We start from the raw sequence: 23,569 nt of genomic DNA on the forward strand, positions 1-23,569 counted from the left end.
CACACACACACACACACACTAAAGTAAGCCTGTATAGGTTAGCTAGTCATTAGGCTAATGTTAACTAAATCAAAGAGTAGAGATATTTGAATAAAAAAACACATTTATTTTATTTACGTTCATACAGCCCAAAAAGCTGTAACTTCTATCAATTACTGATGTTACTGCTGGTTAGTTTGGTGATACATCACTTTGCTGTCACTACTGGCATTGTTTTAGTAATTTATTTATATGATGATATCTGCAGAACATTATATGAGTGTTGACCTTAAGATTTGCTGTTTTGCATTTAAAGTGGTTTTATCCACATGCTACAGTCACACTAGGGGAAACTGTAGTTAGAGACTGTGACACAACCAGTGAATGAGTATTTACAATGAACTTGCAGTCTTGCCTTTTAAATGGTTACTTTGATGACCACTCAGATAGCAGTAAGGTGATGGAGTCATCTGTCAGTCTCCTTGTCAGTTTGCAGTTGCATGGGGTGAAGTTGGCAATTACATGCTGTTACATACATCTTAGAGGTTAACTCTGGCAGTTCACCACTTATGTACCAGTTCAAGCTATTCATTGGACTTGAACGACTTGAATTGCAATAAATGGAAAAAATTAGATGTTCTAAAACTTTTTACTGGTAGCGTAGGTGCTTGTCAACCTTACTTTTATATAGGAATGTAACCAGAATAGAACCAGTTGCCAGTCAGTTGAGTCCCCAATTGCAAAGAGATTATTCCATCACTGAAAAAAAGGCCATGTTAGATTTACTTAATTCAATAGTGGACATTGGTTGCACACAATTGTTTTGCTTTGGCAGAAACTTAAACAACTTAGTTAAATCAAGTTATTCATATTCAATAAACCTGTTCATTTTGTGTTGATAAAACGTGATTGAAACATGTTTAGATGAAGTAAGTTGCGCTCTTGGAATATTTTAATCCTTCACAATTTTGTCATTTTATTCCAACACTATTCAATAACTTTTACCCCAATACTACTTGAACACTTAAATACTACATGTTGTCTTCATATTACATAATGTTCAACAAAGTCTAGAGTTTGGTTAACATAAAAATTGAACGGATCTACAACAACTGCCATCCGCCTATCTGGGTTGCAGGGGCATAACCCTGAAGTGATAGGGTAAGAGGCAGGGTACACCCTGGACAGCTGACCAGTCTATCACATAGAGACAAACAACCATTTGCACTCACATTCACAGGTAATTTAGAATCACCAATTAACCTAACTCTAATGACTGCATGACTTTTAACTGTGGGAGGAAACTAGAATACCCAGAGAGAAAGCATTAGCGAGATTGTGGCTTTGAACCCAGTACCTTCTTGTTGTGAAGCAACAGCGCTAACCACCACGCCACCGATCCAGGCTTAAAAGTAGGAAAGCTATGATTTTAAGGCGTAATGCAGAATTTTCCGTACGTTTTTGTCCTTGACAGGTTAAACCACAATAAATAGCAATAGCATACACGTGGTGTGTGTGTAGTCATCTGCCTCTTATAACTCCAGTGATTTTCCTGCAGTTTGAAATCTCGCGCAATCTTGTGAATTTCCAGCAACTAACCACTCTTACTAGATTGTCATCTCAAGAAGAACAAATTAAGTTGTTGAATTTCATACAGATCCTACATGATTTAATAACGTTCAAGATAGAAACATGACATTTTTGTGTTCAAATCACAAGGTAGACTTTTTTAATGTAACAACCACCCAATTTATATTTTTCGGTATACCAAAAAAGGTAGAGGCAGCTGCTCGACTTGACTGAGACGGATGCCTTCCTCAAACCACGATCCAAAGCGCGCGAGACTGAAATCCCGTGCTGTGTCGCAAGATTTAACATTGATATATTATTGATTTACTTCACTCGAACATGATATGAACAATTTAATATACCCTCTCTGCATATCATGTAGTTTCTACACTATATGGTTACACTTAACTTTAAAGCACGAGGCAATTGTGTTAAATACATGCAAGATGCTTACATAAATCCAAGAGATGGCCAAGCCCTTTTTTCAGTGCAGTCAAACTTAGCAACATATGAGTGCACAAGAATCAACAGTCACATCTCCATAAGTTGCACGAAGAACTAATTGATATAATTTTTGTGATGTACTTTTATTACTTAAATTTTAAATAAAATATCTTCTAAGTGCTGGAAGGTCCCTTGGTACCTTTTTGACATGGATTCCATCTCATTACAAGAACAAAGGCTTATCTGGTATTTATCTGTCAGAGACTCAATACATGTGCCTTTTCAATTAAGCACTTATACTAAGATAAATCATATTATTATACAATAATATCGTGCTTTCTTTTATGATGTGGAGAAAACAAACTACTGAAGCTGCTGCACCCATGCTGAATGTAGAATTTGTCACCTTGAGCTCTTTGCTAGAGTCTGGGCCGTTCAGGACAAAGAATGTGAACTAGAGAATGACTCAATCACCTGTCAGAGTCAGGGTTTCAGCAAGAGGTTTGGAGAAACACTTGACCCACTGCTTTAAGCACTCAAAGACATTCTGCACACAATGGGCTTAAACACAGTCTCTTAACTTCTCTATAGGTAAGGCTCCATCTCTTGAAAATGACCTTGTCAGATTAAAGTGATATGCACTGGCAGCTTGTCCTCAGTAAAACTATTGACCATTAATCATAATGCAGACTGCCTTTATTGTGTACAGAATATAGCTGTGAAGGACTATTTTGACTCAAAGCTTCCAGTTCCTTATAGGCTCTCATCATGGGGTTTTGTTCTCCATGATTTTCTTTGAATGTCATGATATGAATGAGCACACCATAAACATAAACACTGATGGCTTTTTTAATTTGTGTATTTATATATATTTGTATCTAATAATTTCCCACTGACACATACCTAATCTAGAACTGTTACAAACATTTCCACCAAATTAACATTAAATTCCATTCACTTCAGTTCTATTTTGTTCATATAAAAGAAAATGGCCAAATCATAAAAACATTACCTCAAGGCATTATTTTTGGGGGGTTATCTACAATAATACAGAGATAACCCCAATGACCTTCCCATATGACCTCCTATGAGCAACCGCTTGGTGCAATAGCAGTAAGATTTGTCCTATTGCCAAAAAAGCTAACTCCAACAAGACAGCGCCAATGTCAGTGACTATTGGATCAGTTATGCGAGAAACACGTCAATGGTCATTTTACAGATTGTGAAAAGAGGTTTAAGTGTAAACAGTTTCTGATAGACAGTTTTGTTTTTTGTTAATTTGCCTAGTCACTGTATAATCTGAGAGAGATTTTTTAATGCATTCCACATACTTTGTTAAAAAGAATATTCTCAGCAACCACATATTTCTTTACTCAAAATAAATTCCTGTGAAAGCTAATCAAGGGGAGTTTTGCATATTATCCTGACCTGTATGGAGGCCTAACTTAAGAAAGCGGTGTTTTGATGTGAGTGGGTAGGCAATGACAGAACAGCGTTGTTTGATGAAGCACTTTGGTTGACTCTGAAATACCTTAGCAGCTATTAAATGATTGCCCTGAGATTTTGTAAAAAAACTACATACTGAGCTGTGCTGAGAAACACACTTGTTAGAAAATGGGTATTAATTATTTAGTTCAGATTTTAGTCATAAACATGGCCAATAGCCAAATGGATTAAGACAAAAAATCAAATAGACTTAAGCCTCATTACTCAGATGAGTAATTTCATAGGCGATGTTTGTGCCGGTCCTGATTTAGGAAAGCTTTCCAAATGCAACTGGTTACAATTTAAGCAAATGTACAAAAAGACCGTGTAAAAGTGTCCTGTCATTTTGACAATTTCACAATTTTACAACAATAACATCTCATTTATATCTACAACAGACAAATTATACATAAAATATTATAATATTGTCATGTTGCCTAGCAACTGCCTGACAGTGGTCTACAATGACCCTTATTTGAATACATGCAAACCTTATGGAACCTACAGCACCAAAATACCAAACAATGCTGTAGCATGAGCATGTACATGTACCTGTACTTTACCACAATATAAACCCATTAAAAAGCGAACTATGTTTCTTTCTCCACTTTTATCAAAAACATAAAATAAACACAAGAAAAAAAAAGTTTACCTGATGACTATGATTAGATATTTGAGCTACAGCACTACAGTCAGAGCCAGAGTTTTCTGAGTTTTCTGTATGCTCACACATGAACAAGCACATGCGGTGGGGCTAATGGACTAGCCTCTTGTTTCACAAAATAATTCAGGCCACATTCAGCTTTATCCGCCCCTTAATGGTCTCTCTGGTGTGTCATGCTGTTTAGGAGTTTATGAAAGAAAGCAGGAGAAACAGAGGTGGAGAAGAGGAGAGGAAGAAAATAAATCCTTTATGTGACCAGCAGTGTTGTTCGAGTTACTTGAAAAAAGTAATCAGTAACTAATTACTGATTACTTCCCCAAAAAAGTAATCCCATTACTTTACTGATTACTTATTTTCAAAAGCAATCAATTACTTAGTTACTTTTTAAAAACACGATTTACAACCTGAATAGGTGATAAAGCGATAGATCTGTCAACCCAATTCTACTTTTTCTGCATAATCCATCATACAAAATGTAATCAAACGGAAAAGTCTCTTTTTTTTAAACTTGTTTTATCCGTTTTAATCTTTTAACTTTATGCATCAAGCAAAAATTTAATTATATGCACCATTCTCTGACTTGAATAAATTCGTTTAACATTTAAACCTATTTTCTGCACATTCCAGCACATAAAATAAAATATTTTTTGTGTTTACACTCAGTCTTTCAAATAGATGCAAGTAAAACACAGCAGAAAGTAAATAAAATCAAAGACTAGCGGTCCTGTTGCTCTATTTTCACCTGTAAAGCAGGAGTGGGGTAGGCGGAGGTGTGCTCTGGTGCAGGTGTGGCGCAGCGGTCAGTGGAAGAATCCTCTGTGAGCCTCTGTGAATTTCCCATTACGTCGTAGCGCACTCAGAGCTTGTTTAGGGGTTTTTTTCGCTGTAAAAAGAAGTTTTCTTCCCACGCACAACGGACACTAATGTTTTTGTCACTTTTTATGGAATTAAACTCAAAGTAAGGTCAGTACTTCCAAGCTTTAAACGCTGCACGCTCATACTCTCTCCCGCACTCGATATGTGATCCATTGTTGATCTGATTGTTGTCACGAATGTCGCACTCGCTTACGTCACTGTCATGAGACATTCTGGCAAAAAAATCACGGTTTTAGTAACGCAGTAACGCAGCGTTCCTACGGGAAAGTAACGGTAATCTAATTACCGTTTTTGCAATAGTAATCCCTTACTTTACTCGTTACTTGAAAAAAGTAATCAGATTATAGTAACACGTTACCCTGGTGACCAGCCTTCATAAACAGAGACAGTGAGATAAGTGTTGGCAGTAGAATATTAGCTTTATCTTTAATTATTATTTTTTCAGTCAACAGAGGCCTTAAAACAACAGCTTCTCTTCTGTTATTCAGCCAGGCCTAACTATGATATTATGCTGTGATTGCATAGACTATCAGATAGATTTGTTAGGCCTCTTGCTGATTACATCTCTTTCTATTAAAGCAGCGGCAGCAGTATAATTACTCTGTGCAAATCAGTGAAAGTTTTCCTCACTGGGAGGACAGAGGAGGCAGCAGCGAGGTTGAGTGATGACTCAAAACCCGCCAGCTGCTGTCAGACCTTTAGAACCAAATACCTGTTTTTCTTTCTCTGAATCATTGCTGTCATGTTTATACTGTGCCCTGAAAGTCCTCTCCTTGCTATTATGTGAACAGATTTCAAGATTTCATGTTTGTATTTTGGATTTTTCCTCATGTTTTTTCCCCTGTGGTCTCAGATGCTCTGCACTCTTGGAGATGTTTTTCTTTGCATCATATCATTTTTTTCATATCGGTACTCATGTAAAAATAGGTGATAGTCAAAGGGTGAGAACATACCAATATGGGTAACAGATGGATGTTTTCAATATAAAAAATATTCCTTAAAAATATGCTGAATAGAGAGGACTTTTCACTTTGTTTTACCAGCATTTGTAAATCAGCTCAGTTGTTCTCTACTAATACTTGCTATATAGCAACATAGGTTTGGAAAATGGATTATAGCCTCCATGGATACAAAAGCAAAGAAAGAGACTTGTAATGCAGTGGTAAAATAAATATTGTTATAGGGGCAATATTGGATCAAGGCCTGGATTTCAGGTCTGTGGTTGGTGTGTTAAGATAATTTGCTTTAATGATTTCCTGCAAAACTGTAATCCTAACCAGTTTTGCAGAAAACTCTAAATATATGGCAGGGCCTTTCCTTAAAATGCATCCATTTATATTATGGAGCTGTTTATTTTCACTTATCAAGCTCCTTTAGGCTCAATAAGCAAGTATCATCTGTAGTTAAATCTGTTTTTTTTTTCAACTGCGCCAGATTTCTAAAGCTAAGCATTATATACCACACAGGGACCTGGAAAAACGTATCCACGCATTTGTGACCTCCAGGTTAGATTATTGTAATTCTCTCTACTGTGGTCTCCGAGCCTTCTCTCTTGGCTGCAAGAGAGGCTGCAACTCGTTCAGAATGCTGCGGCTCGCCTTCTTACTGGAACTAGAAAATTTGACCCTATTACTCCGGCTCTTGTTGATCTACACTGGTTACCAATCAAATATCGCATTGAGTTTAAAATCTTGCTACTCACTTTTAAAATCCTGAATAACATTGTGCCCAGCTATCTCACTGACCTCCTCAATCTGTACACTCCTTGTCGTGCATTAAGATCATCAGGTCAATTACTCCTGGCTCAACCTAAGTTTAGACTGAAGACCAGAGGCGATCGTGCCTTTGCTTCAGCTGCACCCAACCTTAGGAATAGCCTCCCTGCTTCTATTCAAGTCTTGGACTCTATCCAATCCTTTAAATCAAGATTGAAAGCATATCTATTTGACTTTGCTTTCCTGACCAGTTAATATCCTTTTAAATCTTTTAAATTTTAAACTTTTAAATATTTTATTAAATTGTATTAAATGTATTATTTTATTATTAATTTTACTGCTGTTTTTGTTTTCTTAGCAGATTTTGTATTTATCTAACTCCTCTGGTCTGTTAGTGCCTCTATCCTGTCTGTGCTAGTGCCCGATTTGTACCCTGTTATTGCCTTATGCTGACTCTCCATATTACTGTGAAGCACTTTGGTGTGCCTTTGGGTTTTTAAATGTGCTATATAAATAAAACTGTATTGTATTGTAAATGAAGTGCAAATATGTTGGTAAAAATTTAGGGCTGATTCTTCTGGGTAAACCAGATTGTTTTTTGCATCATCAAAACTAGACTGACTCAGTGGTGGTGAGGTCAGGGCTCTGTCAGCTATACCAACTGTTGTTTTTCTTGTCAATGGACACATGTTTTTGAGACATTGGCTTTATGTGGGGAGTCATCTCATGGCTCAAGACAAGAAAAACCATATCTGATTAAGACCCTGAGAAAAAAAGGTGTTTTATTAAAATCAAAACATGTAATATTCTGCCGATGAAAAAGCACAGTAAGTACAACATTTGTCTCAGTGGATCACCTCCTTTAGAATAAATAACTTCCATAATTGTGTACCAGTTTGTGACACTGCTTTACTAAAAGTATTTTCTACTCTTTTAAACAAAGTTTTTTCAGCTGCTTTGAAAGAAATCTCACAAGATTTTAAGGAGTTTGGGAAACTTCCACTTTGTACCGTTTCATAACCCCATATTTCATCTTTTGTGAAGCATTCCTTGGTGAATTTGTTACTGTGCTGAAAATCATTATACTGTTAAAAGATCCACTTTACTCTCTTTTGTCCTTGCATTTTCTTCAGACACTCTTGTTCAGATGACAACTTTATAGTTTAAACGTATTACTTTAACTTGAATTACTTTACCCTTCCTCTGAAGCAGCAAAGCAACCTGAAAGCTTTCACCACAATGCTTAATGTCTGTTATGAGGTTCTTCTCCTGAAAATCTGTCAATTATTCCTACTTTTACTGTAGACAAACATCTCTCATGTCTTTGATATGTCTGTCTAGAATACATCAGACCAATAGATGTAGTCTTTGCCTGTGTGGTAGTTTGCATATTGTAGATGCTCTGGTTTTCTTTTTAGACAGCAGAGACCTTTTTCTACTCAATGCCTTTAATGGGTATTTTTTTGCAGACTGTGGGTTCCTGGAGAGTTTACATCAAATAGTCATAAATTCTACACTGCTCGTAGATTTTCCTTTCAGAGGGATGATTTGTTTCACATTATTCTGAAAAACCCCTTAAATCTCGTGCCTGACAGGTGTATAAGATTTAACAACTTTGTTTTTTTCTGAAGGCCTTGGGAGCCTTTTTAAATCCTTACATGCTGTCACACTTCAAAAGCAAATAGAAGAAAACTAGGCCCAGGTTTCAATATGATAGTTCCACCTATTTTCCCTAATGAACTTCCCATCATTCCTTCCTATTCTAGAATCTCTGGTTCATTTTTTAAAACTGTGTGACTGATGTTATTTGTAAGATTGTTTTTTATCAGCTTTACTCATGAACACTTTTTTAAAAATGATGAAGTCTTTCCTTGTCCAAAAAAGAAAAAAACTTTCTATATTGATATATAGTTATTTTTTCATGATTATTGATATTTTGAAAACTCTTCAAATCCAAATGATGAAGTGATAAATGTGTTTTCAGATGTCATAAGAGAGAAACAAACCAGATGAGGAAGGATCTTAACGAAAAGCAAGCCGATTTATAAACTGATGCAAGAATAAGAACAAAGACAAACCGATACTAAGACAACAATAATCTGAACTAAATTGAGAAAGCAAAGCTAAACCTGAAACACTGAAAACCTTGAACATGAGATACATGGAACATGATGCATGAAAAACAGAGGACCTGACAATGAACAAAGGAACATATACACAACAAATACACGAGGGTGACGAGGGAAATGAAATCACCGGGGGAACACACCTGGGACAAATTAAGCCTGACGAGACAGGAGAAAGCAAAGCTAAACACGCTGAACATGGAACACAAGACTGTCACAATAAAACAGGAAACAGTGAGACGTAGACTGACACACAAGCTTGACACAGGGGTAGCATGTCTTGATTCATGGGCTTTTCTGTGTTATGTAACAATGGCTGGAGATGAGCAAACTGCACTGAGACAAGCAGGGAAATGATATCAGTCATGATCTTCCATGCAATCTACATATAGTGGAAACAAAGGTAGCAATAGCAAGTAAATGAGTTTATATAACATGTCATCTTACGAGATAAATATTCTCCTATTAATGCATCTGTGGACACAAAGGACCCAACACGCCTCAGGATAACTTTTGCACTTTTGCTTTCACGCTTCTGTACTTTGTAATGCTCCACACTCCCTCACTCTCTCTCTGGCAGCTTGTTCTCTGCAACGGCTCTCTGCTTCAGCAACTCTTCTCTCCTCTTTTCTCCGGCCTGATCGCTACTGAAATAGGGAAGGCATGATTAGATGATGCTCGCCGGCTGCAAAAACCAGCCTCGCCTGTCACCACACCCTGAAGCAGCTGTTCCACTCCCTTTAAACACCTGCAGCAGTAATATTAATCCATGACAAGATGGGGAAATCTTTTCTGCAAAAGAAATACATTTTTTTATACTTTATGTGAAATTTGCCAACAAAACAGTTTTACGTATAGTCGAACTTTTGCTTGACCACTTGTTATTGTCAGTTATTGCTAAATAATTTGATTGATTGATTGATAATACTTTATTTATCCTTTATTTATCTTCATTTGGTTGGAGTTTGAAAGTCTGTCTACTGAGGCTCTGCATTCAGTGGGTGGCTTTGCATAATCTGGCCAGCAGCCGATTCTTTAATTGATTTGCATACTCTGCAAGGTCATTCTCAGAACACTTTTCCTGAGCATATGCCACTTGAGAATTAGAGAATTGGATTCTAGAGTAAAGAGTTGTCATTTGTTAGCAGTATAAAAGTGTCTAGGTGTATCATAAAGCCATGCCTGTGGAACTGATTAAGGCCCACATCAACTTCTTCTTCCACCCACTATTTATGAATATTTATGGGATCACTGAGAGGCCATGGAGACTCATTAACAGACCTGATAGAAACCTGCAGCCTGTGTTTTCGTCTGCCCCTCACTGCTTTGGTCCTGAGTGCCCCCTGAAGCCCTGCTAGATAAGACTGAGCCACAATAATCACTTTTTCCAGGATCATCTTCAAAATGAGCCGGGCAATATCTTTCCTAACTCACCAGATCAACATTTGGCTCAGGTTTCTGCCAGTCTTCTTTATGTGTAGCTGTCCATGGTGCCGAGAGACTCGCCTGCATGTGCTTCATGTTACGGATGAGTAAAGACTCTTATCTCTGTGCATGCAGGAAGTTTTCCACATTCTGCAGGCTGTATACTGTTCTGACCATTGCTTTGTGCATCCTCTCTATCCTCGTAAGACTCCAGGATTAACGCATCGATCCTTGTAATCAATAGCCAAGTGTTTTTAATCAAACCTGCATTGCAGCTTCAACACACAAGTGTGTGTGTGTATGTGTGCGTGTGTGTGTGCACGTGTTTAGCTCACTGAGTGGATGTAATAATCTGTGCGTCCAGGATGCAAATCCAGTTGCAGAGTAGAGGGGAATAAGAGGAACAGATAAAGAAATACACAAAAAGTGAGACTTTAAAAGGTTTTATGTTGTACCGAGGGAGCGAGCAGAAAACCTGGCTGAGTGAGGAAACAGCAAGCGAGACAAAGACAGATTTGAAGGCTTTTTATAGCAACTTGTAACATGTGGTTCAACGCGGCATTAAAAAGACCTGCAAAATGATAGAAGGAGGCAGAAGAGACAGCGGCTGGTGGATCAAGTCAACTCAAGAGCAATTGGAAAAGTGATAGCATCAAAATATTTTTTTTAATAGACCACAATATTTTTAAATTGTAAATCTTTGCTAATCTATCTAATTTGTCTCTAGTGAAGTAAAGCAATTGAAGTTCTAGTATTTAACTTTTATTAACCCGTTAACAGGGTTAAGGTGGTCCAGAACTCTAAGGAATAGGGTTCTGTCACCTTTGATTAAGAAGTTAATAAATAAATCTCATTGGCAGTTTCACACCTATTAGGCCTATAAGTCAATATGTTATTTTACATGTTGCACCCTTGCACTCCTTTCAGCTGAGAACATCAGTCGAGCTATGATTGCCATTAACAGTTCATATGGAAAGGATTTTTTTCTTTTCTTTTTCTGTAGGTAATTTCCTGAAGGGAAGCCACTTGAATCAGAAACCATTTCGGACATTTAATGGTTACTGGTCCTCGAACCGTATTCAAGGATTTTTACTGGTTGGCTATTAGGTGTAATTTCAGCATCATTCACCGCTCAAGTAATGCAGCCTTGCTGATGCTGCCAAAGGATTTCACTCCTTCTTATACAAACTTACTGAACAAACTAACCCCTAACCTTGTGTGACTGTTTGTTTGCCTGGGTCACAGCTTGTTACAGTACTTTACTTCAACAACAGCTTGCATTCATGTGGGTGTTAAACAGCGTTCAGTTTGGTTTCATTCTGCTTGTTGCTGGCCAAATGGCTGCTGGAACCTCTGAAGCAGCCTACGTCTTTTTGCATCACCCTACTAGAAGCTTATCCTACCTGTGTGTACAAGTCGATGCAAATTCAAGACCACTCGTGTCAGCCAGAAGATACAGGTGCACTTGAGCATATGAGGCTAAAACTGTACACACTGTAGATCTTGATGAAATCCTGTGTGTAATGACAGCAAAACCTCTCTGACATCAATGCACCACATTTTCAACACCTTGGATTTATTAAGGCCATTTCTCTTCATTGCACAAACACTTTCAGTGATGATTTATACTCTGAGATAGGTATTGTCGAGATAATGTGTAAGTATATCCTCATAATGTGAATCATTTATCAATTGTTTTTTTCATAAGAAGGAATTTATCCAATTTGAGAAGGAACTGTTGTATCAAATAAGTACAAACTACATCCATTAGAGTTCCATCTATTATAATTATCACCATGCCAGCATTTCCAAGGATGGAGAGTCTATCCATAAGAAACTTTTAAGAAATATATCGGATTCTACTACTTCTAAAAACATATATGTTTTGTTGTGAGCATCATTAGTCTTACTTCAACAGATACATAAAAAAGAAAAAAGTTGCTTAAAGAAGAACTGATTTCCAAGAGAGTGACCAGCTTCATCTGAAAGCTGCCCCAAATTGTGAGCCATATAAATAATATTGTTTCAGCAACAGGGGATTGGGCCACACAGGCCTTTCACTTTTGCCCGATCCACATTTTACCAGATCTCTACAGCCCCTCCAAAGGGTAAATGGGAGATTGACACATGGATTAGGCTACGTCCACACTGCAGGTCTTAATGCTCAATTCCGATTTTTTGATCAAATCCGATTTTTTTGTCTGCTTGTTCACACTACAAATAAAATGCGACAGCAAACGCGCTCTAGCTCTCAAAGCGGCCCGCATGCACAAAAGAAGACGTCACACACAACGCGCTCTGTTTAGACCCAGAGCAAACAGTATTGTTTGACTGATGGCCCTTAATATAAAGACTTCGGACTTCACGTTTCCCAATTTTTGCTTTAAGTTATTTTGTTATTTACATAATAATGTAGATAACCTAATAATTATCCTTATTGCTGTTTTAGAGAGGAGCGGTGCTTCAAAGGATAGTTGCAGATTTCTGTTAGAATCTGCAGATTATACAGTACAAATAAAATGTTCACGTTTCTCCAACGTTGTCTTCCCAACAGTTTCACCGGATGGCCCGGAAGCGTTCGTGATGTCTTCTCGGGCGCTTCTCCAGAGCTGATAATTGGCGTGTGCCTTGTGTCAGTGACTTAAAAGACGGATTTAATGCGACATGACCGTTCAAACAGCAGTTGCTTTCTAAAACATCGGATATGTATCGGATTCAGTACCACATACGAAAGTGACCCAGATCGGATTTGAAAATATCGGATTTGTGCCGTTCACACTGTCATACCATGATCGGATATGGGTCGCATAGGGTCAAAAAAATCGGATTTGATGCGCTCTCGCCTGCAGTGTGAACGTAGCCTTAGTGTGGTGTTTGCAGTGATACAGATGCTGTGCCAGTCTGTTTTGGTAAAGAGAGAGATGAACGAGAAAACAAACCTATCAATTTACCAGTCAGTGTTTGTCAGGAGGGCCCTGCGACGGACTGGCGACCTGTCCAGGGTGTACCCCGCCTCTCGCCCTATGACAGCTGGGGTAGGCTCCAGCGCCCCCCGCGACCCTGAAAAGGATAGGCGGAAGCGAATGGATGGATGGATGTCAGGGGTGGGCAACTCCAGGCCTCGAGTGCCGGTGTCCTGCAGGTTTTAGATCTTACCCTGGGTCAACACACCTGAATCAAATGATTAGTTCATTACCAGGCCTCTGGAGAACTTCAAAAATGTTGAGATGGTAATTTAGCCATTTGACTCAGCTGTGATGGATCAAGGACACATCTAAAACCTGCAGGACACCGGCACTCGATACCTGTAGTTGCCTACCCCTGGTGTAGCTAGATATACGAATTTGTAGATACGAACAGCGGAAATCAGCTTCCTGAAAATGATGTCTGGACTCTCCCTTAGACATAGACAGAGGAGCTTGGTCATTGGGAAGGTAGTCGGAGTAGAGCTGCTTCTCCTTCAAATGGAAAGGAGCCAGTTGTGGTGGTATAGACATTTCACTAGGATGTGTCCTGGGTACCTCCAAGGTCTTAGGTCTTTCTTCAGAAAAGCTGGAGGAGGCAGCACCAGGTAGAGAGCTCTATGGATGCTGTGGGACTGTTGTGGCCGACATGCCTCAGCAACACTGTATCGAGGTGGAAGGCAGTACCCCCTCTTTAAGAATTGGAATGGAGATTGTCCACAATTTGCTATGTTCAACTAGGGTGATCATACATCAGCCGGGGAATGTCTATGTCAAGATACTGGAGAGAGACTGCCTCATTTAGTCAAAACTGACATTCTGGAACAATGGTGTGGTTTTCACCCAGATTCTAATTATACTGGACCAGCAAATGATCCTTTAACAGGACAATAAATGTTTAAACAGAGAATGTAGACAAGACACTCCTAAGAGAGGCAGAAAATATTGAACCTTGAGGAAAACTGTCTTAAGTTTGTAAAGACCTTAACTGACAATGACTGAATGAGACAGACTATAACAAGAAAACATGGCTGACGTTACTCAGGAAGTACAAGGCAACTTTTCTGTCAAACACAGAGGTTGCATGCGGTCAAAATATGTCTGCTAGTCTACATTAAAAATACCAATTGAAGAAGTTATTTCCATAATGTCAACTACACTTGTACTGACCCCCTATTTAAGAGACTTATAAACTGCAAGTCTTCTAAACTCACCATTGCACAGTGAGACAGAAATCCTCTAGATGGCTCATTTTCACAGGCGTAAATTAAGCCTAGTTTTAGATTCAACTTGTTTCAGAGGAGATAAATTAAAGGTTTCCTTTCAGTCTGGGACTAGGCTTAATCCTTGACTGTGGAACTGGTTGGATATCCTATTAAAATACATTTAAATGAACTCATCTTTTTCCTTGATGCATCTGTTTTTCTTTTATGACCCACTAAAATTCATGAAATATGTCTATAATTTATTTGCATTTCAGCTGGGTTTCATTTCAAAGTATCAACCAAGTTCAACTGGAGTGATAAGCTGAGATTGCAGTACAACAGTCCAAAATCCATACAAAGTACTTGTATGGAAGCCCAGCTATTCATACAAAGCTGCAGTATTGTAGCAATGAAATGGCTTGGTTTATAGCTCTGGTGTTTACTGTGGGGAGTTTAGTTTTACAATTCCTGCAGGATTTTGTTTAGATGTACCTTCTTGTCATCTGAAAAGGGGAGAACTGTGGCCATTATGAGATGCAGCAAATGTCAGTAAAGTCTATTGTTCTTAAAAAAGAAATGATTGCTGACTGGTGTCTGGAACAGTTTAGGATTTTGATGATATGCAGTGTAGCACTTTCATTTGTGCATGCAATATTAAACACATTCTTGGCTCCCAGGTTTTGATCCCAGAGAGGGGATGTTGTCATCACTACCTTGTTTTCTTGCCAATATTTTCCCATTTCTACCTTTTGATCGTGTTGAAAACAGGGTGAGAAAGGCTGTAATTTTACCCATTTACTGGAAATATGCTGTTGGTGAGATTGTAAATACAACAATGTCTTTGTGTGCATGTGTGCATCTATTTACAGACTTGTGGCTTATATGATTTGGGTGTGTGCGCGTGTATGTGCTTCTGCTCTCCACTTATATGCCTTTTCTAAGTATGCGTGCACCTGTCTTATTGAACATGGTGATGGGTACAGAGTGAAGTGTCTGGGAGGGTGAAACAGGAGAACGAAGAGGATTGATTTCGAGCTTTAAATAAACACACTCTCCTGTCCTCCAGCTGAGTCCACCAGACATATATCTGCCCCACATGCCACTCAACTCACCTCCTCTCACCACAGACAGAAAGTGTGTGTTTACAGCAGTCAGTTGATCTCGAAACACTTGGAGAAATGTTAGTCAAAGTAAAATATTGCTTTCTCCCTGCTTTTCTTTAATGTTTGCAGCTGGCTGCAGCCTTTCGAATTAATAATTTGTGCTGACAAATTGCAGCATTCCCTCCCCAAAGTGGCTCATTTGTCCTCTTAAAGGATAAAGCAGCAGTGAAAAATGCACCATGTGAGTTTTCCTTTTGGTATGTGAGAATGGTTCGCCCTGTCTCTTGGTAGCTCTCTGCATGACAAACTTTGTGAGAGGCTGTGTGAGAGAATATATTATGTGAAAACACACACAGGTGCCATCTCCTGTCTGCACACAAAGCATTGTTCAGTTTGATATGATAAAGGCGATGCAGTGGAAAACACTGAAAATTTGGTATTTTTATTTGTTTTGTTTTTATTTTATACTCAAAAGATTTATAAATGATTACCTATTGCACTGAAGCCCTTGTGGTTTACTTAAAGGTGATTTAAGAAATCCACAAAAGCTTGCAGATCTCCCATGGTTGAGCCACTAATGAATAAAGCACAACATAATAGAAAGTGCATGAAGTTATTGGTCTGAGTGTTATTTCCTCCTAAAGTGACTAACATGGGACAGCTGCACTGTTTCTGATGAACTGTGTTGGGGTTAAAGAAGCTAAGAAATTTAGAAAAAGGAAAAAAATGATGTGAGCTTAAACACTAGAACCAACGTATCTGGTTCTTCAGCAGAGATTTTTACACAAATTCAAGTACATCAAAAGTGCTTCCTTCTAACTCTTGAGCCAGAGATGGTGGTGCTTTGGAGAGTTTGATACTCTCAGTAAGGTATCATTTTAAAATCTCCTGTATTCAGTTTATGAAACTTGGATGGACCCAATTCAAGAACTTTAAAACGACAAGTCAGCCATGTCATTATGAATGATCCATAACTTGGCAATGAGGTTTGTGGTAATTATTGTTGCTCTTTGAATCCAGGAGGATTGAACTCACTATTTGAATTCTGCCATCATCTGATGAAGAAGTTATCCAAATGATAACAGGATATGCGGCTGAGAACTTCCTCTAGTATCAATTTTAGCCCCTGCTGGAGATCTTTCTAACCTCATACCACAGTCACAGCACTGATTTTTAGTTCCTTATTGTATAACATCAAGTTTTGGATTTATTTTTTTTCCATTGCTGTAATGCAGTCATTTCCTAATAAGGACAAATAAACTACTCCTTCCTCTTCCTCACATTTATAGGCACTGTAAAGAGCAAAGATTGTAAAAAGCAATTTCATTACCCTCATGCAGTGATTAACCTTTCCCAGTGCTTCTGTTCCCAGGAAACCCTGTTCTTACCTCTTTTGCAATGTGTGCTCTCTGTCAAAATGACAGACCCTTGAACTTGAATTTAAATTTGGATCGTATCATGAGGCCGCTTTACTTTTTTCCTCCTGCACATGAACTAAAACCAGCTGACTGCGGCCGAATTGTGCAGAAAGGAAAAAGCATTTTAGTTCAACATTACCCTAACTATAATGTTTAGTTCCCTAACATTTTTACATTACTGCATTACTGTATAATGTAATGTGATTACAGTAACATGTTACTTTGGAATGTGTTACACCCAACACTTTTCCAGTTATTGTAACATTCTCCCTCTTCTCCTTCATACATTACAGAAGAGCTCAGAGAATTTATTTTGCACAACCCCATATTCACACTTTTGTGTTCTTTAAAAAATGCACTGAAGGACCCTTTCTTGATTATGGAACATGAAATCCTGACTGAGGACAGTTTTTAGTTACTGCATGGTGCTACATGGATCTCTGGATCCCATCTCGTCTGTTTTTCCTCAAAGATGGTCAAAACACACAATTGCATCAGAAATGCAAAGAAGCTAAAATGAATCTTAGATAGCTGAGAAAGACACAAAAGCATGGCCCTAGCTGTTTCTGTCAAATATCTACAAACAGAACTTGGATAAGAAGAGTGCAGCAAAAGTTCCATGCTTATTTGAATGCTCGGCTCTTCGCTCCTCTCCTCCCATATGTCAGGACAATATTTGCACATTATCTGGCCTTTTCGTTTTTCCATGGCTGAATATCTGATCTGGTGCAGCCAGCATATCTATTAATGGTCTGCTGGTGGCTCTGCCTCCCCCTCCCTTGATTCAGAGATTACCATTTAGCTGCACTGCAACTCTGCTATTGCTTTCCTGACAGGAAGCACTACAACAGCTCTGCAACACATTTCTGTTATCTCGAAATTACAGTATGCTTCTCCTCCTGTCGCCTCACCTTAGGCCTTTCACTGTTTACAGTAAATCAAATTTACTCATTCATTTTAGTTCCTAAGCATGATGAACATGTTTTAAAATGCAACAGTTCTGTTATTTCTTGATAGCGTTTTTTGTCTCTGTTGCCCATGCTCCCTAAAAGAATGAGTAAATGAAATTTCCAACTAAAGAGATGTTTTCTGTTATTTCTCCTGTGTAGTCGTGCATTGAAAATTCAAAAACCAAGTCAAAGATTGCTGTAAACAAAAATAAGTTTAGAGAAAAACAGTTTGCCAGAGACAATTCCATCTATTTATATATAAGCTCTCTCTCCAGCCTTGGACTGTCTCACTGTTGGGAAGATTTTATTTTTCCCAGCGCTGTGCGCCCATAAGTACAAGTGCTCTTACGAGCTTTCTGTTAGGTGAGATAACTGCTCTGTGGTGACCATTTAGTGGCAGCCATCTGTGAGACAATATGCAACAAAGCTTATTTAAGGCCCACACAAGAATTCAACTGCCCACCCGTTGATCTATCATGATCACTATCCTTCTACTATCATTCTTCTCATCGCAATACTGCCAGCATCACTATGCTAGCCGTGATAAACATCATGATAGTACATAAAGGTACTGAGTAGAACAGCACCTTGATTCCCATTTAACTGCTGTTGAGATTTTCACCAGGGGGTGCACAATTTGGTGATGGATAACATCTACCAGATAGCATCCATCTACCATTTACCATCGCAGTATATTACCCGCTAATGCCATTGATTAGCTCATTAGCTAAAAAGAAAAAAAAAAGATATGGTAAAAATGTGGTCCTTTGTTCACTGGCTCACTTTAAAAGTAATTCTCTTAACCATTGCTTTATGGACAAATAAGTTAAACCTGCCACTTTTCCCCCCCTAAAAAACAAGTCTAAATGTCTAAACAGCCGTTAGACATTTCTCCACTCTTTCCACATTTCCACACCAACGCTGAAGAACTCAACATAACCTCTTTCATTGAAAAGGTCTATAGACAGGTCAGCTCAACTCACACGTAGAGACTTTGATCTGATTTTGGACAAAATGCTGTTAAAGAGTTACGTTGGTTTGTTGAAGTCTTTGTTGTGAGTTTGTTAGATACCCATCACATCAAACAGCTGCAGAAACCACTGTGCATCTCTAAGATGAAAAAGTTCTACTTCACATGCAGTAATACTTATCTTATCTCACATAAAACACAATAAGACAACTTGCTGTGTATAGGTAAATACAATTGATTTGAATTGAATTAATAGTCTTTATTCATTTCAATGTATTAAAATATAGAGCAACTTTAATTGTTGTTCTTTTGTGTATTTTGCTGTATTTTATTGAATTTACAGCTCATCCCTCTCACAGAACCCTTGGCAAAGAGGACATGGAGAATGGGAAAGGAGTGTGTCACTACATGTGATACTCCATATATAGAGCTATAATGTGCTGCCGGGTTCTGAGTTTTAGAGCTAAAAAGGAAAATGATGGCCATGGTGGGAGGGAGCTCCTGAGACAGGGGTTGTACTAACAGAAACCTTCTATAATGTTTGTTGTTCCTTCTTTTCTATTATTTTTAATTCATTTTGGCTTTTTCTTTCTTTTTGCCCCCAAACAGCAGAAATGCAAGCAAAGCACAGTCTGACCTTTACAATTGTTACAATTACAAAGAAACTGAACCCTAATGCATAATACATTTGTCTTGACCTAAAGGAACAGTTAGTGGAAATATTATAGGAAGTGTATTTACTTGTCTTCTTAGTGTCTATATAAGTTAGGAACTAGGGCTGCTGGTAGGAAAACGAAATAGCTTTCTTCTTTCTTACAGTTTGTTGTGTCAGCTGCATATTAATGCACTGTTTAAATGGTATATGCTAAAGATAACATTTTTTATTCATTATGACGAGTACTTTTGTGCACTTTTTGGAAACAGGGATTGTGATAAAGTAATTTTTGTTTTCTATTTTTTATCTGCATTTGTATGACCACTGTTTAGTCTGAGTTTAATGAGGTAATTGAAAGCACTGCAGTCACATTTATTAATGTAGTCATTTAAATTCTGAAGAACTTGACTGTTACCCAACACACCGAGAGCATCTTTGCTTGTGACCCCACATACTCAATATACCGTGTTTTTCTTTAAAATACTATGGCAGTGAAAACTGCTTTCTGTCGTGGATGACTGTGCTGAAAGATAACTGACAGTTTCTTGTGTTTTACCTCTGGCAGGTATTTGGATAAAACCCACTCGGATGTCCAGGATGAGGGAGAAGAGGGCTGACTTTGTGGCAGGATGCCTGGGTGGAAGAGTCATCATAGCTGGTGGTCTAGGTCAGCAGCTCTTTTCTATTTAATCCATTTTCCTGCCTTCTGTTAATCAAGTACAGCACTGTGCCTCATTTCAAGAAGGAGAAGTAGAACAATGGGCAAAGAAACTTTATTTAATTTATATAACACAATTACATAAAAATCACAAATGTAAGAAATAAAAAGACAAACATCACTGAATGTCTTTTAGTGGTGTGTGAACGTACTGTATACATCCTGTGTCCTTGATCCTGTTGCCATTGAGCCGTTGCTCATGTTATGTTTTTTTCTGGTAGGGATAAAAATATTATTTTCCTCTTTTTAAAATTATTTAATACCATACAGACATAGCACCAAAATGATCTATTGTAGTGCAATGCATGCATCACAGACATCCAGATGAAGGAAGCCAACAGAACAGGCAGGCAGCCCAGTTGATATAGATGACTACCACCGGTGGGGATACAGGTCTCTGGAAGTAGATCCTATGCACTATTTGCTCCAAGAAGGTTGTGGTGAAAGCAGGTGATTCATCAAAGCACAAATACCTTTGTGTGTGTACCTGATGCTGTACTTAGATGTTGTACTTGAAGTAAACAACATCAGAACATCAGAACATTGAGCACAATGGGGACACAGCCATCCTTCGATGGTTTTAACTAAAGCTAGCCAAACTTTTTAATGCTGGCATTAAATTGTTTGGTACTTGTAGGCTAATAATTTAGAAAGATTAAATCATTCAGCCTTTTTTATTTCTTGGTATGTTGTAGGTAAACCACAAAATGTGAGAAGCACACTGAGACTCCGGAGCTTGACACTAGGACAGGGGATAACAGAAATAGAAACACACGACAGACCAGGAAGACAAAACAGACTGGACACGAAAGGGGAACAGACATGAAAGCAAGAAATAGCCAAACTAGAACATAAGAACCACACAGATGACAGGACCAAGAGTCAGAGCGAGAGCGAGAAAGGCAAACTTCGACAAACGTAAACATACATGACTGACTGAGGATGCTGAGGAGGACACACAGAGGAAAGACTAAGAGACTGGATATGAAAGGAAGCTAAATAAACAAGAACTAAGATCTAGAAATTTAACAAAAGTATTAGCTGAAGAGCAGAATTTTAATATTCCACAAAAATGAAAAGCGTCTGGACTTCTTTAAGTTGCTTGAAGACGTTTCACCTCTCATCCGAGAAGCTTCTTCAGTTCTAAGGGTCAAATGGTGGAGAGTCCCAGATTTAAACCCAGAGGGAGTTTCACCCCAAAAAAGGGACAAAAGGACCCCCTGATGATCCTCTACCTAATCACAAGAGCCAAGGTGTGAAAATGGGTGTGGGTCACAATCAGCCACTTGGGATCAGCGGGAAATCTACACCGTAGCTACATCATGACTCCAAACCCCTCTGAACGCCCTAACCTTAAAAAACAACTGCATATACATGCCGTGTGTTGTGATTGGCTTGTTCACCACTTTTGATTCCTCCTGTACATTTACACCTACTTTTTCCCTGCATTTCTTGAATAACAATTATCAATACCAATATAAGGAATAATAATGTATGTGAGAGAATTGGAAACATTTTTTCCTGACGTTCAATTTCCCCCTGACAACAGCAATAAGTGGGGAGCCAGGAGGGGGAGGGGGGGAGCCCAGGTGGCTCCTCATATAAAACACCTGGACCATGCACCATGATGAACTAAAAGGCTTGTCAGTCTCTTGCTTAGATGAGGTCAGACTCTACAAAGACTCCCCACAGAAGTGTAAATCAGGCCTTAGTGTGTCACTTGAGAATCTTTAGTGTTTGTAAAACTCGACTGGAGTAAACAAACAACATTCTCACAACAAAACGGACCACTATAGTCAAAAGAAGATTGATCATTCATCCAGCTGTTCCATGACATTTCACAGTACAGTTACTTTGGGAGCTTCACACCCTTCTTTGTACATATATGCAAAGCCAGAGGCTCACAGGGCAGCAAAAGCACAGATACCAGCATAGAACAGAGGTCATTTTAATAACACAAGACATTGATTGACATTAATTAAGCTGGATAAACCATTAAAGAAAAAGTTGGGGTGAAGGTGGGCTGCAAAGTGGCTTGCAGCTTTGGGGAACCCTGTGTTAGACAAGCTGTGGATTACCTAACACAAACCTCCTGTGGATGTTCAGCTGGATTCTTGTGAATGTGAAATCCCTAGCATATGATAGTTTTCCCATTCAAACCACTTGTCACCTATGCTGTAGATGGGGCATTGTTAAGAAACCTCTGGCATCAACATAGAATTGTTTGAAGAATGTGATCATTCAGGAAAAAAACTGTGCATTGTTTTGCAACTTTCCTTCTAAAACAAACAAATAGAGTCAAACCATCTGTGATCCAGGTATAAGCACATAATTATCTCAGTATCTGGAACCCTTAAATTGCACCATGTAGAGCAAGGCCTTGGCTTGACTAATTGTTGTTATTTGTTTATTAAAGAGATCATCAGATGATAAAAGGCCTCAACATTTACACTGAACTCGTCAGAGCAGACCACAACTCTCATTTCTCATCAAGGCCACACACAGGCTCGCAAACCAGCAAATTAATTTTCCATTAACTTTCCATTTTCTCCCTGACTGAGCTGCATTTGTTAAAGTAAATACAGTGTGAAGTGAAATTGAGCAATGCTACAAATTAATCACAGGTCAGCATTTTTCACAGTGACACGCTTGTTAAACAGATATTGACCCTCTTTTATTTTGCACTTGCATGCATCCGCAAGAACAGCCTCGGTTATATATCCACAAAGCTGTATCAACACACGCAATCCGATGTAAAGCCCAGAGTTATAGAATGAAATCTGTTGATGCATTCAAAAGCTGTTTGTTCTTGTAAGACAACCTCAGCAGCAATACAGAGCAGGAAGTTACAGGAAGAGAAGAGTTATTTTTTTCATTACTATGAAATCAACACAGCTTAGCTCCAGCTTAAGCCTATTAGGTTAAATTTCCATCATGTTTATCCTCATCATTAATGTCCGAGAGAAAACATCTGACACATCTGCAGTGTGAGGAGAAATGAAAAGCTTGGGGAGAATGACACAATCCTTCTCAGCTTCCTCCTCTGCATGCTAACAGTTGCAATTCCCATTTTGCAAATAGATTTGTCACTCTAAGTTACAGCACCATTAATGTAAAGAATTATAATTTTTTTTTTGACTGGACACTCTTACACAGCGGTCTCCAACCTTTTTTGCGCCACGGACCGGTTTATGCCCGACAATATTGTCACGGACCGGCCTTTAAGGTGTCGCGGATAAATACAACAAAATAAAACTAGTACCGGTACCAAAAAAAAGAAGATTTATTCATAACACACGTGAAA

The 23,569-nt window shown here is 38.5% G+C and overlaps 1 protein-coding gene across 2 annotated transcripts in view; it reads left to right on the forward strand.

The window, feature by feature from the left end:
• The window catches only part of klhdc8b (kelch domain containing 8B), a 221,433-nt gene that overhangs the window by 188,283 nt on the left and 9,581 nt on the right, over positions 1-23,569 (forward strand). For both annotated transcript variants that reach the window (XM_005744674.1, XM_013913722.1), the window contains one exon: positions 20,113-20,214. In XM_005744674.1, coding sequence (XP_005744731.1) covers positions 20,113-20,214 — 102 coding nt within the window. The remainder of the gene's footprint in view (positions 1-20,112; positions 20,215-23,569) is intronic.

Source organism: Pundamilia nyererei, unplaced genomic scaffold (genome assembly GCF_000239375.1).
Source record: "Pundamilia nyererei isolate P.nyererei 1_Seehausen unplaced genomic scaffold, PunNye1.0 scaffold00147, whole genome shotgun sequence".
NCBI lineage: Eukaryota > Metazoa > Chordata > Actinopteri > Cichliformes > Cichlidae > Pundamilia > Pundamilia nyererei.